This window comes from Ambystoma mexicanum, chromosome 2p (assembly GCF_040938575.1).
Source record: "Ambystoma mexicanum isolate Mex_15411 chromosome 2p, UKY_AmexF1_1, whole genome shotgun sequence".
In the NCBI taxonomy this organism is placed as follows: Eukaryota; Metazoa; Chordata; class Amphibia; order Caudata; family Ambystomatidae; genus Ambystoma; species Ambystoma mexicanum.
The window spans coordinates 1,388,828,595-1,388,841,955 of NC_090923.1; the positions used below are offsets into that span (position 1 = coordinate 1,388,828,595).

Consider the following 13,361-nt stretch of genomic DNA (forward strand, 5'->3'; position numbering starts at 1 on the left):
TTATGCTTTGTGAAAGCCTTCTGTGTTGAATGCATAGCTCTTTTAAAGTTACCTGAGTAGTACTTTGTAAAAGCCTCATACCATAAAATGTCTTCCTGTACCTAACTGGTGCATTGTGTTTTGCTAATATATAGGTCCACAAACGGCTGTTGGAAGACATGGATGCTCTGGATCCTCTCGTCCAAGTGGACTTGGTGTGGTCCCTGTGCATGTTGCAACAGGTGAATGACATGTACCTGAAGAAAGTGCTGCAGCCAGAGTTTTACATTCAAGTCCTAGGTACATTTTCTGCATCGCGATCCAAGCATTTCTTTGTGCTTGAGGCTTGGGCAGCTTTCCTTTGCCAATGTTTCATTTTAATGTTTCCATCTCTGTAAGTCAGCATCCATCATTTCTCTTTTTGTCATTGTATATGTTAGAGCAGATTTACATCCACATCTGTCCTTCTTATGACTCCTTTCATTTATCAGAATGAGCTTGTTGAACGCTGTACTTGTCATTCGTAGTCACCCCAAAGTGATTTCAAACTTGCCTAATGTTCAGACGGATTTTCAGAATCTGCTCAGTTGATATATTTTGAGTGCCCACCCTATTCTGGCGAACAAGGAAAAACACTAGGGGCCTGAGTCCCAGAAGCATTTTATAATGGCTCAACCCTATTGGGAAATGCTCTGTGGATCGGGCCCTAAATGTCTAGCCAAAGTCTATCAAGGTAGAGTGATTGAGCAGTAAGACTCAGAGTTAAGGAAGTATGAGTGTGGGAAGAGTTCAGTTAAGCGCACACAGAGCATTCTTAATAATACAAGTAGGCAGAATAACAATAGTTATGCGAGTTGCTATTAGACAACTTATTCATCAAAAATCACAGGTAAGTCACTAAACGTACACTATCAATATATGTACATTCACCTTTACTTTACTTTTAAACACATTGAGATCAGCAGTAGAACACTGTTGGTAGCAAAGATGAAAAAGACAAAGTAAGTATTGAACCAATTTGAGAACTAAAAGGTAAAAATAAAGCAATTAAAGCACAAAGCCTTATGCAAATAATGCCTTACTCTTCCCTTGCTAGAAGAAACTGGGTCTAGTACATTAAGTTCACAAGTCCCAATTAAATGCTTTGCAGGGAGCTTGTTTTAAAAAAAATGTATTTAGGCTGAACAAGTGTTGGCAAAGCCAACAGGCAGTTTGTAAATGTCTTAAAAGTTAAGAACAAAAGAAGCCAAGTTCTTGGGTGATCCTGTCCTAATCCTACCACCTTAGGGGAAGACCAGTGGGGAACCTAGACCACAACTCTGTGAGGAAAGGGAGCCGTTATACCCTATGGTGCTCAGAGAGGGAGGGCATTTTAAAAACAGATGAAATGAAATATTTTATTTATATCGTGCTCATACCCAAGTGTTTCAGAGCGCGATCAGGAAAAGGGAGGGGAACGGGAGAGAACAAAAACAATGACCTTGCTAGGCCCAGTGACATTAAGAGTGCGCAAGTGCATGGGAAGGGGGAAAGTGCATTTAAGGGGGAGATGTGGATAGTGCAGAACAGAGGAGAGAACAGAATAAATATTAATAGGTTAAATAAATAAGGGCGATAAACAGTGGTAGTGCAGGTGGCAAGTGCTAGGTTAGTCAGCAAGGGTATATCTGATACGTGCAGAAGAAAAGTGGGTGGGGGACTGTATCGGTACACATACAGACCCCAGTGCAAGTGGTGGCCCGGAGGCAGTGCAGGAGGATGGCAGGGTGAGCAGGTACCTGGGCCCGAAGGACAGAGGGTGGCCATGTGCACAGTGCTGAGAGAGAGAGAACAGATCAGGCAGAGCCAAAGAGGAAGGTCTTGAGGTGCTTCCAGAACCGGAGATGGTTCTCCTCAAGTTTCAAGGAGGCTGTTTGAAAGGGAGGCCCCAGCCAAAGACCGAGATCTACCCCCGACACGTTTCTGTGAAAAACGACGGACTCTGAGGGAGTTAGGAGTAGAGGAGCCAAAGGGCTCGAGAGGGGAGGTATTTACGGAGGGGTAGTTGAAGGTATTTTGGACCCAGGCCCCAGAAAGCCTTGTGGACAATGCAGCTGTTTTAACTCCCCACTAGTTCCATCGCAGGTGCACAGCTCACTTTCGGCTTCGGCACTTAGGGCCAGCGGTTCTGCGCTCTGGTGAGCATGTTTTTTACTCTGCATACCTGGATGACTGGCAGGATGAAGAAAGGACCACCACGTTGACATTAGAAGACACCCAGGGCATGATGCAGGTGGGAGGCTGCTATGGCCACCATGATCAAACAGCGGAAGGCTATCCTCGTGGCAGGAACAAAGTTAGTCCTGTAAGGCTTGTCTTGGTGGTGGAGCATTGCAACTGCAGGGGAGGCCACTTGTTACACAAGTCCAGTGTCTGCAGATTCTCAAGTCTGAACTCTGGACAGAGACCGATGCAAAGAGGTAGCCCAAGAGGAAGCTGGTCAGCTCACAGTTTGGTTCCAGGACTCTTACAAAGGCTTTCAAGGACAGGATCCTCGAGCTGAGGTTGAGACTAGTTATCACTGGTTCACAGGTCGAAGCACTGATGATGAAGGCCTTCAGGAGATCAGCAAAGGAGCTGGACTTTGCCTGGATAGTTGAAGACAATGCTGGTTGGCTGCATAGGTTTTCAGCAGGATGCTCCTCTTCAAAGGGGTCTTGGCTCCAATCGGCTGAATGGCTGCAGGAGTCCTCCTGTTATCCCAGCTTCAAGCTGGAGTCGCCCCAAGCCCACCAATGGTAGGAATCTGCACCATTCAAACTGGCTGGGGCTGGCCAATAAGGGACAGCCTCCGTCCACCACATCTACTCAGCAACAGAGATTCTCTAGCCATGATGTAGACTGGTTTCAGCCAGTCCCAGCCATAGCTGCCACGTCTGGCCACAAAAACATACCGCTGCTTTGCCTGGGACAGCTGCGTGTTTGCCCGGGAAAGGGCTTACCATATATGGAAAGTATGGCCCTGAGAGGGCAGGCTAGATGGCCAAAATATTAGATGGCCGAAGGACAAGACGAAATCTTGGGGCACAAGCATTTAGAGTATATGGTACTCTAAAAGGCATTAAGCAGTAACCTGCAAAAGTGCACAAAACAATTAAATGAAACGCCGTAGAAAAAGATCTGCCACCAGCCGTTCTTGTACACATACTGCAAGTAACACTACGGAAAACAAAGGTAAACGACACATAGTATCCCTACAACACCGGAAGAGGTGTAGAGGCCAGTTTAAAAGAAACCAGGAATTTCATAATTGAGAACAGATTTCTCTTGGACTGATGGCAATAGGGACTGATGAAGCAAATGAGCTTAGCACAGCAATTGAAGTAAAATAACTTCACTTGCCTCCAAAAGTTAGGGCGGGCAGCAGAATATTGTGGGTGGTGGGATCCATAGATGTCTATGGAGGGGAAGCTGCTAAAATGAAATCTTCCCTAACATTTGCCCACAGTATGTGTAAAAACCTGTCTAGGGCCAGGGACCAGTGTAAACCAGCCAAAACCATGCCCGATGGTGCAGGGCTGGGCTCCGTGAGCCCAAATTTGCACAAGTCATTTTAGACCAGACTTGCAGTTTCCCAAGATAAAGGCATGGCCCAAAAACAAAGGGGCCGATAGTAGGTCTTAAAAAAGGACTGCCCCAATGGCTACTGCGAGAAACCTGAAGGTTTCTCACCTGCTAGTCCCCGGGAATCTGTCATCCAGGTGACCAAGACACGGCCATCGATTTTTGGATCCAGTTCCTGGGGGTGGACCAGTGCGGGAGGATGGTGTGATTGACCGTGTCAAAAACAGAGGAAAGGTCAAGGAAGATGACGGAAGGGAGGCTGAAATCAAGATTAGTGAGCAGATCTTCACAGTTGTGCAGGAGAGCAGTTTCAGTGCCTCTGGCTACTCTGAAGCCAGACTGATGGTCATGGAGACTAACCAACAGAATCAGTGTGGATAGTAAGCTGGGAGATGGCCAGTTTTTTCCAGGAGTTTGCCCAGGAAAGGAGTGATGGAAATTGGGCGATAGTTTGCCAGGTAGGTCAGATCGGCAGAAGGCTTTTTAAGGAGGGGGTACACAAGAGAGGGCTTGAGGAGAGAGGGGAAATGTGCAGTGATGAAAGAGTAATTGCAGAAATCGGCCAAGGCTGGAGCGAGGGTGTCAATGTGGTCCTTGATAGAGCACCTGTTTGGACGACACTTTCATAGATAGGACTTGTCTAGAAACATCGTCAGGTGTTGTCTAAGAGAAAGAGGAGAAGGAAAAGCGGCCAGAGAGGGGCCAAGAGGTAGAGGTAGAGGGAGGACAGGATGTCCTGAGTTTTAGTGGTGAATGAGAAGCCAGAGCTGTACAGAGGGCCTGGGATGGAATAAGAGAGGTGGAGACTGAAGAAGGATTGGCCAGTTCCTTGCAGTTCGGCCGTGTTGTTGGAGGCCACAGAGACGCAGGCTTGAATGTGAACTCTTCTTGGATAGGCCAGAGAGTCTCTTGTTGCTGTTGGAGAAGGCGACAGACCAGTTTGTCAGAGGATGCACCCAAAGCCCTCCACTTCCTCCCAGCCACCCTGCACTTGCGTTTCAGGGCGGTGAGGTCTGAGTCATACCAAGAGTTGCGCTTGGAGGTAGGCTTCAAACGGAATCTCATGACGGGGGCAAGGACATCCAGAGTGAAAGATGCAGGTTAGAGAGAGCTGTGTCAGTGTCAGTCAGGCATAGGAGGAGCGGACAAAGTAGAGGCAAAGGCATCCACTGAAACACGCTACATGGGACGAATGACCGAGAAGGTAGGTGGCAGTGCTGGGATGGGCTTAACCTGAGAGACAGAGTTTCAGTTGAGAGTAGGTCAGTCTAAGAGAGAGGAATGCTGAGAGGGTTAGGGAGGTGGATGTCTGAGGACCTCAGAACATCCAGGGTGTGTCCGGCAGAGTGTCGGACCAGAGGGAAGAATGGAAAGAGAGAGTGTGTCGCGGAAGAGCCCAGAGAGGGGATTAGAAGCATCCAGGTGGATGTTGAGGTCTGAGGAGAAGTTGAGAAGTAGAGGCAAGGAGAGAAGAAGAGAGGTCGACCCACTCGGAGAGGAAGAGGGCGACCTGGCCAGGTGGCCTGTAGATGGTGGCCACAGTCAGAGGCCGGGAGAGATGGAGAGCTTGCAGACCAGGCATTCAAAGCAGGAATGGGCCGGTGTAGGAATGGCTGAGGCAGGGGCCCACACCGGGAAAGATCAGGTCTACTCCTCCCCCAGGTCGGCTGGTTCTGGGTTTGGAGAGAATATTGTAGCCATCGGGGAGGAGTGTGTCAAAACTCGTGACTGAGCTGGTCGTAAACTATGTCTCAGTGAGAGCAAAGACATCCAGGTCAAGTTCTTTGAGGAGGTGCCAGGTATCAGAGGCATGTTGACAGCAGAGTGAGAGTAGCAACGTGGAGCAGGTTGCCACATTTGAAAGACTTCTGGGGTGGGGCACAGGTATGAGGGACACCCAGCAGAAGTGGTAGAAGGGCCCAAGAGTGGGCAGAGGTGGTAGCAGGAGGTGGCATGGTAGCCAGGGAGGAGGAGGAAGAGGCCAGAGAGGTGGCGGAAGGGGCCAGAGAGGTGGCGGAAGGAGGTGGCAGAGTTGCCAGAGAGGAGGTGATAGGAGTATTCGGAGAAGGAAGGAAGTTGATGACACGGATAGACGCCTATCGAAAAAGGAGGGGATTGGGCTGAGGGCCCTGGACCAAGACAGTGCCATTCAGATGGACATTAATGATGGTCTTGGACGAGTGGAAAGAGGCCAAGAGGACCGAGTGCCGTAACATAGAGCGTGGGAGTGAGCCTAATGTGACAGAGTTCACAGTACAACAGTAACCGCAATTGAAGGGACGTAGAGAAAGAGACACAGTACGGCTAACGCTAGAGGGGAGACCCTAGGGTTGAGCATAGACTGGGAACAGTTTGTCAGACGGTTAGGTGGGAGTATGCACAAAGGCCGGGTAGTTTAGTAGAGAGCAGTAGTGGCTGCTCCCACTTCCAGGATCTTGCATACATTCCGGTCGCAGTTGGAGAGCAGAGCCATCTTGCAACGTCAGTGGGCACAACTTTAATCACAAACTATTTGGCATTACCCAGCAGTCTTGTCAAAATCAGTCCTGACTTCTCTGTTGTGGGCTTTGACCCAAGTGACTGCTATAACGAAGCCTTGCAGCTGATAGGCACCCAAAAGTTTCCTTCACTGGAAACGGCTGGGTTTCAGCAAAGTACTGCAGACATGCGTTACCAGCTGCAACTGCAGATTAAAAATGAGGATTTCCAGAGAACCAAGGAAGCCGCCTTGTTGGTAGAACTCTTCTGGTAACAGCAGCCTTTTGAATCCTAAGCTGATACAAGATTTCACAAATATCTACTAAAGTGAATTGTTTGAGAATTGGAACTTACTGCAGCCCCCAATAATTGATCTTGATGTTCTTTGTTTCTCTTGCTTTAGTCTGTGTCTGCTGTTATAACAGGATCGATTTGTACTTCTGTCTTCCAGCTGACAAGTCCCTCAAGGCACGGAACTACAGACTAAAGCTGGTGTATATCAATGCCAGTGCCAGGCTAGAATATGCTGGCTACCCTGGACCCTTTCTTCCCTCGGACGTGGTCCATGCCGAGGTCTCTCAACAAGTTGAAAGGAAGCTCACGCCACTGCAGAGTGGTCTTACCGAGGCATTGAAGGCAGCTGTTGGCGATGCCTGTGTCCGTCATGCCGTAGCCACTGTATATGGCTGGCAGATGGGTATGTTTTTTTTCTCCATGTAGTAACTAGACCTATTTCAAGCTTTAAGGCGCATGTACAAATCTCCATATCAGAACCACTGCTACTATACCCTCCATTTTATGAACTGCAAATTCTGAATATTTTTTTTGCTCTAGAATTAGTGGCCTTTACGTGTGGGGTATGCATGAAGTGCTTACGGATTATCATTATAAAAGGCTGGCATAATGTATCTGATATTGAAACAGTACGGTTTGGCAGCATCATATAAGGAAATTGTAGTTAATTCTATCAGGGGTCTGCAACCTGTGGCTCTCCAGATGTTTCGGACTACAACTCCCATGATCTCCTGACATTGACTATGCTGTACAGGCCGGATGGGAATGGTAGTCCAAACACATCTGGGAGCCAAAGGTTGCAGACCCCTGGCTGATTAATGTAATCTAACAATTGTACTTGAGTTTCCTCTAGACAGTTTACCCTACGCTTGCCTAAATGTGTGCTGCAGCATTGACCAGTTCAGGCCCAACATCTTTGTGGTCGGCACTGCTGGAAAAGGCTGCCACAAAGCAGACCTGTAGCTCATGGGCCCCATGTCTCTCGCCCGCCGATGTTGGGGATAAATTGTGCAATGGACAGGCGTAATCAGTCTCTGCGATTCCATTGCCTGCCGTGGATGACTGTTGCAGCTGGAATCTGTAGTAGATTTGCACGTATGTGTTTCGTTTCTGGACACACAGCTCCATTGTATGAAATGGCTCGCTATGACATTTGACACAATTGCCTTCATCTTTAGGCACGGTTTTATATTGTTTTCATCATTGACGTCAATAGCATATAGTCTAATGGTGAGGAATGAAATTAAGATTACTGTTACATAAGAATTAGTGCAGTCCAACTGGTGTGGGACTACACAAGACTTCTCTTGGTATTGGGTAACCCACCTTTTAATACATAGGTCTGTACTACACAAGTTGGTAGTTTGACTGAGCAGCCATGCTTCTCTTAAGAGGGGTAATGTGAGCCGTAGAGCTGTACAATGAAATCATTAAATACAGGTATCTAAGTAAACACTTATACACTTAAAGTTATAATATAAATTGTTATTATTTATACACAAAGCTATTTAAAACATTCTTTAAAAAGCAGTAATTAGCAGTAACATTAATCCCAAGTTAGGATTCAATTCAAAAAGTGAACAATAAATCAGGTGAGTAATTATTTCATATGTTACACATTTTCCAGCACCAAAGGTGTTGTCATTTGAGGTCATTTCCATCACCTTTGCCATATTTAGTTATAAAGGTTGAGTTAAGGTTAGGGTTAGATCAGAACATACTGGTATTTTATAAAAAAAAAACAGTTATATTCTCCCAAAGGGATGCAGGTATTTTTTTATCCCAGCAATAAGTGTTCAACAATTAAAACCTGTAAGGGAACACGCATTGCCAAAGCCTATAGGTTCAGAATGGGGGGCTTCAAGGAACCAGGACAGCTAAAGTCAATGGGCCAGTTCAAAGTTGAGATGCTCTCTTCTTAGAAACTGTCTTTAAATAGTCAGTACTTCAAATAAAAAATCACAGCAACTCAAGAGGAGTCACCTTGAAGAAGCACCAGCTGAAAGGCAACTGCAAGTGAATTGAGGTCAACTCAGAGTAGGGTAAAATAGCACTCCCCAAGGTAGGAAGCACCCCAAATGGCAAAAGGATAATGTACCCCAAGCCCCACAGTACCTGTGAACAGAAAAATGTCTTCCAGCTGGATGCCTTCTGGTTGCAGTGCAGCAGACCCTTGTTCCTGGTCCTTGGTCATGGTGACGGAAGGGAGGACGTCTGGTGGCTCCTGCGCCTGCAGCAGCACTCGAGCGAGGGACTCGGCAGCAATGGATTCCTCTTGATTCAGCAGCTCTTTGTGGTTTTGTCACCTTTTTCTCGGCACCAAAGAACAAACAGCTCCGGTTAGAAGTTCCTTGATCCCTCGATCCTGGACTCTGGTGAGGGGACTCTGGATGCAGATTTCCTGCTTCTGTAGGGGCCTCTGGATGCCCTTGAAGTTTTGGCCGGATTCGCATTTCGGAAGACAATGCATTTGCAGATGGTCAAGGGACCCCGGGTATAGGGATTCTACAGCCTTGGAAAGTCACAGCAAGTCGGGGGCGGGGGGGGGGGTTTGCACCAAAATAGTTTGTCTTGAGGCTAGTTGGTCCCACCAGGCTAAGGGAGGAAGTCATCCTGTACGGGTCTTTTCCCAGTCAAAACAAAGACTGGGTCAGCACAGCTGCAGGGCTTCACCAGGCACTTCGCGGTCCAGGAGGGTGCTGCTGCTGTCTCTTCACGTCTTCGTCGGATGTTATCCTCCAGTGGTCGACTCTGCCTCTAGTCCCAAAAACCTCACCTTTTAGCAAGTTCCCATTCATTCACAGCCCTAGGCTGTCAATCACCCAGCAGGGTTGTTGTCCTCCAGGACAGCCAGCCGGCCAATCATAACTGGTTTCACTCAGGCACACCAGAGATAAAGGACCCTCCCTCACTTCCTGCCTTAGCAGACACACTGCAGCCTGCACGAAAAGTAAAACACACAAAGAACTCCAACACGATGATTAACTGAGTAAAAGCCCAGAAGAAACTGACAAGAAATGGCAAAAAAGAAGACTTGGGTGCTCTACTGTCGCTGAGGTATCAACCTACAGATACATGGCACAAAGTAGTCAAAAAGAAACCACTGCCACCAGCCATTCAAGTGTGTTAGAGTAACAGAATGTTACATGAGGAGTGGATTAAAGGAGTTACTGTGTAACCCCCCGAGCACTCCACATAGGGTGGGTGGTGTGTGCTGGACCCACAAAGGAAAAGGTAAGTAAGACCGGAATCTATTCCTGGAACAGTAGTTCACCCAAGAAAATGTAGTTAAACATGAAGAGTATCCAAGGGATTTCTCAGTGGCACTGCACAAAAGGTGCTGTGTATCACAATGCAAATAGCAGATGCCTATGGAGTTTAGCAGACTCCATAATAGAGTAAGAAACACATAAATGCTAGTCAGATAAAACAGATGAGTGAGGAAGATCCACTCACTCAGGAATTAAAATGTAAAAAGCTGTGAGTCCAACAAAATCGAGAGCCCTAAAGTTAAAGGGAATTGGCACAGGAATGAAAATTCTCCCGAACAATTACACACAAAAAAGTGGGTGGCGTGGATGGTTTATGTAACTAGAATGACAGATACAGTAATTGTTAGGATAACTCCTAATGTCCCGATCTATTACTTGGTGAGTTCCTGACCTTTGTTTCCCCCCTTCACTCGTCTTTTATTATTATGGTATTTATTGAGCACAGATCTAGCTTCGAGAAGCAATGGAGCTTCTTTAGAGGTGTCCAACATTACAGATGCATAACGGAGCGCTATTCAGTGGTAACAGAACAGATTCACTGACCTGTGTTGCCCCAGTGGTTCTCTATCTAGGGCCACACTGCTGATGTAAGCCTCTGCATGTGTCTTTGGGAGACCCGAAGAGTCCCAGTTAAGGCTGCAACAAAGGTACCCAGCAAGCTTTCCCCATGTAGGCCACCATATTCAGCGCCTTGTATAACTCTGCAGCTGGTGACAGATCTTTGTATGATTTTTAGAAGGCCTCTCACTGCTGAAGCCATATTGTGATTGGGGGGAACAAAGGCTTATTCCTATGAGGTCCCCATTAAAATGGTAACCTGGGTTTAGAAGTCCAGGGAGACTCCACAATAAGGCTGTTTACCTGGTAAGCATGTACACAAGTGTGTGCCATAAAGGGTCATGGCCTTTCTGAGGCTCCAGGTTAGGAGTTTAGAGGAGGCATGACCAAATCTGACTGAGGATGTACGAATGTCTTTCAGAGATTCTCAGCGTACTCCACATCCTGAGTGCCTGGAAAGAAGCCCTTGAAAACGTTATTGTTGTGGCTACCAACTGTTTGACCTGTGCTGTGTTCCTGATTGAAGTCTGTATATGCACTCTGCCCCCAAGAACTGTATACCGATAGAGCTAACCGCACCATCCCTTTTTTCAATCACTGGGACTCATCCTGATGCAGGCGAGGAATCCTCAAAGGAAGACCAGGAAGCTTTGATGAAAAATCTGTTCCGAATGTGTAACTGATGGCCAATTATGCAACTTGGACTCCTTCACACAACCAGAGGGAATTGCAACAGTGCCTCTTTCCCGTGAATCTGCAGGCACTGCAGAGTTAGTTCGCTTCGGGACTCAAAGTTCCATTGAATAGCACTTGCAATCCACTGTGTGGCTATTGGGGAGATTTATAATTTGTTTGCTTCACCCCCTGTCCCAATGAGACCCCCAGAATATTTTGCTGGACTTCTGGACGTTTTTCTTTAAATCCCAAATGAGTGGAACCTTCCATTCATTATTGTGGGTTCTGTCTTTTGGAACTCTATTCTTTGTATTATATCTGTACTATGGAGTCTGTCTGCTCCATGGCTCCTAAAGGCTTCTGTGATTTTACTTATGGGCAGTGTTGCTGGGGACCCTTAGGATCCTCCTTTAAGATTATTTTTCTATATCTTCAAATAACTACAGTTCATAAGGATAGAGAGAGAATTAGTATTGTAAAGGAGGCATGGTATCACAAGTATGACACTGGCACACAAGCTACACGTTTCAAAACCTTTATTACATTATTGGGGTTTGGAAAAAACCCTAATTTGCCCTATAGCTATGATGGGAGTAGTCTACCATATAATAATAAAGAAAACACAGTCCTAGTCAGTCAATGTCAAATCAAAATGTCCTATACTTAAAACCCTAATGCCTGCCCTATCTCTTATACAAAATTGTTTAAAGAGGAAAGTCAGTGTGATAACATAAAAGATCAAGGTGGCTGAGTCATCTCCTCCCCACGTTAGACAGCACGGAGTAAGGCGGCCCCTGCAGACAGGATGATCCACTCTGGCTCAGGTTATCAAAAGAAGGCAGTTCAAAACGTGGGTCGAGGCCTGCTTGGCCTTCCACATTAAAGTCACTTATTTCCAGTTTACCAAAAGTTCTTTCACAGTTCAACAAAAGGTCATGTAGGTCTCCCTCAGCTGGGATCAGACCTCGCAATCGCAGCACTTGCAGGGGTTCCCTTCCCCAAGCTTCATTAACATTCGATGTGGGGGGTTCCCTTCCCCTAACTTATTTCCTGTTCCTGGTCTCCCTCAGTCGGGCACGGACCGTTCACTGATGTCAAAGACTTTTGAATGTGCAAGGCCTTTTCCATAGGCCTCCGCAGGACCACTTCGACTTTCAATTCAGCTTTCCCTTGTGTTGTTTGCCCCAGTGTCTCTTAGACTTGGTAGTTACATAACACACTTAGAAAAGTTCAAAGAAATCTATCTTAAAGCAATCACCTTTTAACTTCCCCTTTCGGCGGGATTAAGCCATTGCTCCTTTCATAGTTTGTTCGCTTTGTTGCTTTACAACAAGACCTCAAACATTTTGTGGAGACTTTGGAGTGGGCCATTTACTTTCGCCGGACCAATCCGCTACTCTTTATAACTGACTTCACAGTTATCAGTAGTTTTTAAAGTTCACTATTCATTTACTTTCTTTCCCGTCTCATCAGCATGCGTGCAACCTTCAATCACACAGAGAGAGAGAGAGAGAGAGAGAGAGAGAGAAAGCGAACAAAACAAAACTAGTATCCCTCTTCTCTCTACTCCTGTGATGTTTTAGTCACATGGACAATCTCCTAGTTATGGCTGGTGGCAGTGGACGTGTTCTACCAACGATTGTGTAATTTGTATACCGCAGTTATGTCCATAGCCTCGCTAGTGCACAATAGGGGCACCCAAGTACCAACTTGGGTCCTCCCTTTTTTATTTGCCATTACTAGCGTGGTTTTTCTTTGTAAGCCTGTCTACCATTCTGGGAGGGGGAGGTCAGTGTGTGTGTTTTGCCTTTGGCGGGAAAGCTTGGGTATCCCTGCGTAGGCTCCAGAGAGTCTGGGCAGGCAGGAAGTGGGGGAGGAGTCTTTGTCTGCCATTGTGCCAGAATAGGTCCAGCTCCCACAGGTGGTCTGGTTGTCCGGATTGAACAGCCAAACGCCCCTTTCTGTAAAATGCTGAGAGATTGCAGAGGAGTGTGTGCTGGAACTATATAAAAGGTGAGGCTTCTGGAGTGAAAAGCAAGTCGACCATTGGAAGCTGAAGTAACCGAAGAAGACGACGAACAGAGATGCCGGCAGACACTTTGCAACACAGTGAAGCGACCACTGCTGTCCTGACCCCATTTGCTATGCGGCAGAGGAGCTATGAAGAGGACTCCTTCCCTTTGGCTGGTGGGAACAACCAGTCCCAAGACTAACTTTAAATTGAGCCATCTCCTGAGGTCCAGGAGTTTGCAGAGCTGCGGAACCCCAATACCAGGAGACCTGCTGCCCATTTTGAGTGCATCGTCATGGAAAGGCCAAATCCGTCCAAATCTTTGCTGCACACATAAGGACACTCCAGAGATCCGATCCAACTCTCCCAGGCCCCCCTCACCAGAGTGCGCGACTGCAGGAAGCAAAGAAGATTCACCGGACGATCCGTGTCTTTTGTTGGTGATGCTGAAAGTTGTGCCACAGGTCCTCCCTCGAGACTGCTGCTTAGAG

At 46.9% G+C, this 13,361-nt stretch overlaps 1 protein-coding gene and 1 non-coding gene across 4 annotated transcripts in view; both read left to right on the plus strand.

Annotated features, from left to right (window-relative positions):
* TBRG4 (transforming growth factor beta regulator 4) overlaps positions 1-13,361 on the plus strand; it is a 282,366-nt gene that overhangs the window by 134,586 nt on the left and 134,419 nt on the right. For all 3 annotated transcript variants that reach the window (XM_069645809.1, XM_069645808.1, XM_069645807.1), the window contains exons 7-8: positions 135-279; positions 6,512-6,757. In XM_069645809.1, coding sequence (XP_069501910.1) covers positions 135-279; positions 6,512-6,757 — 391 coding nt within the window. The remainder of the gene's footprint in view (positions 1-134; positions 280-6,511; positions 6,758-13,361) is intronic.
* LOC138568137 (small nucleolar RNA SNORA5) lies at positions 7,240-7,377 on the plus strand. Its single transcript, XR_011302509.1, has one exon. It is a non-coding gene; the product is annotated as a small nucleolar RNA SNORA5 (small nucleolar RNA).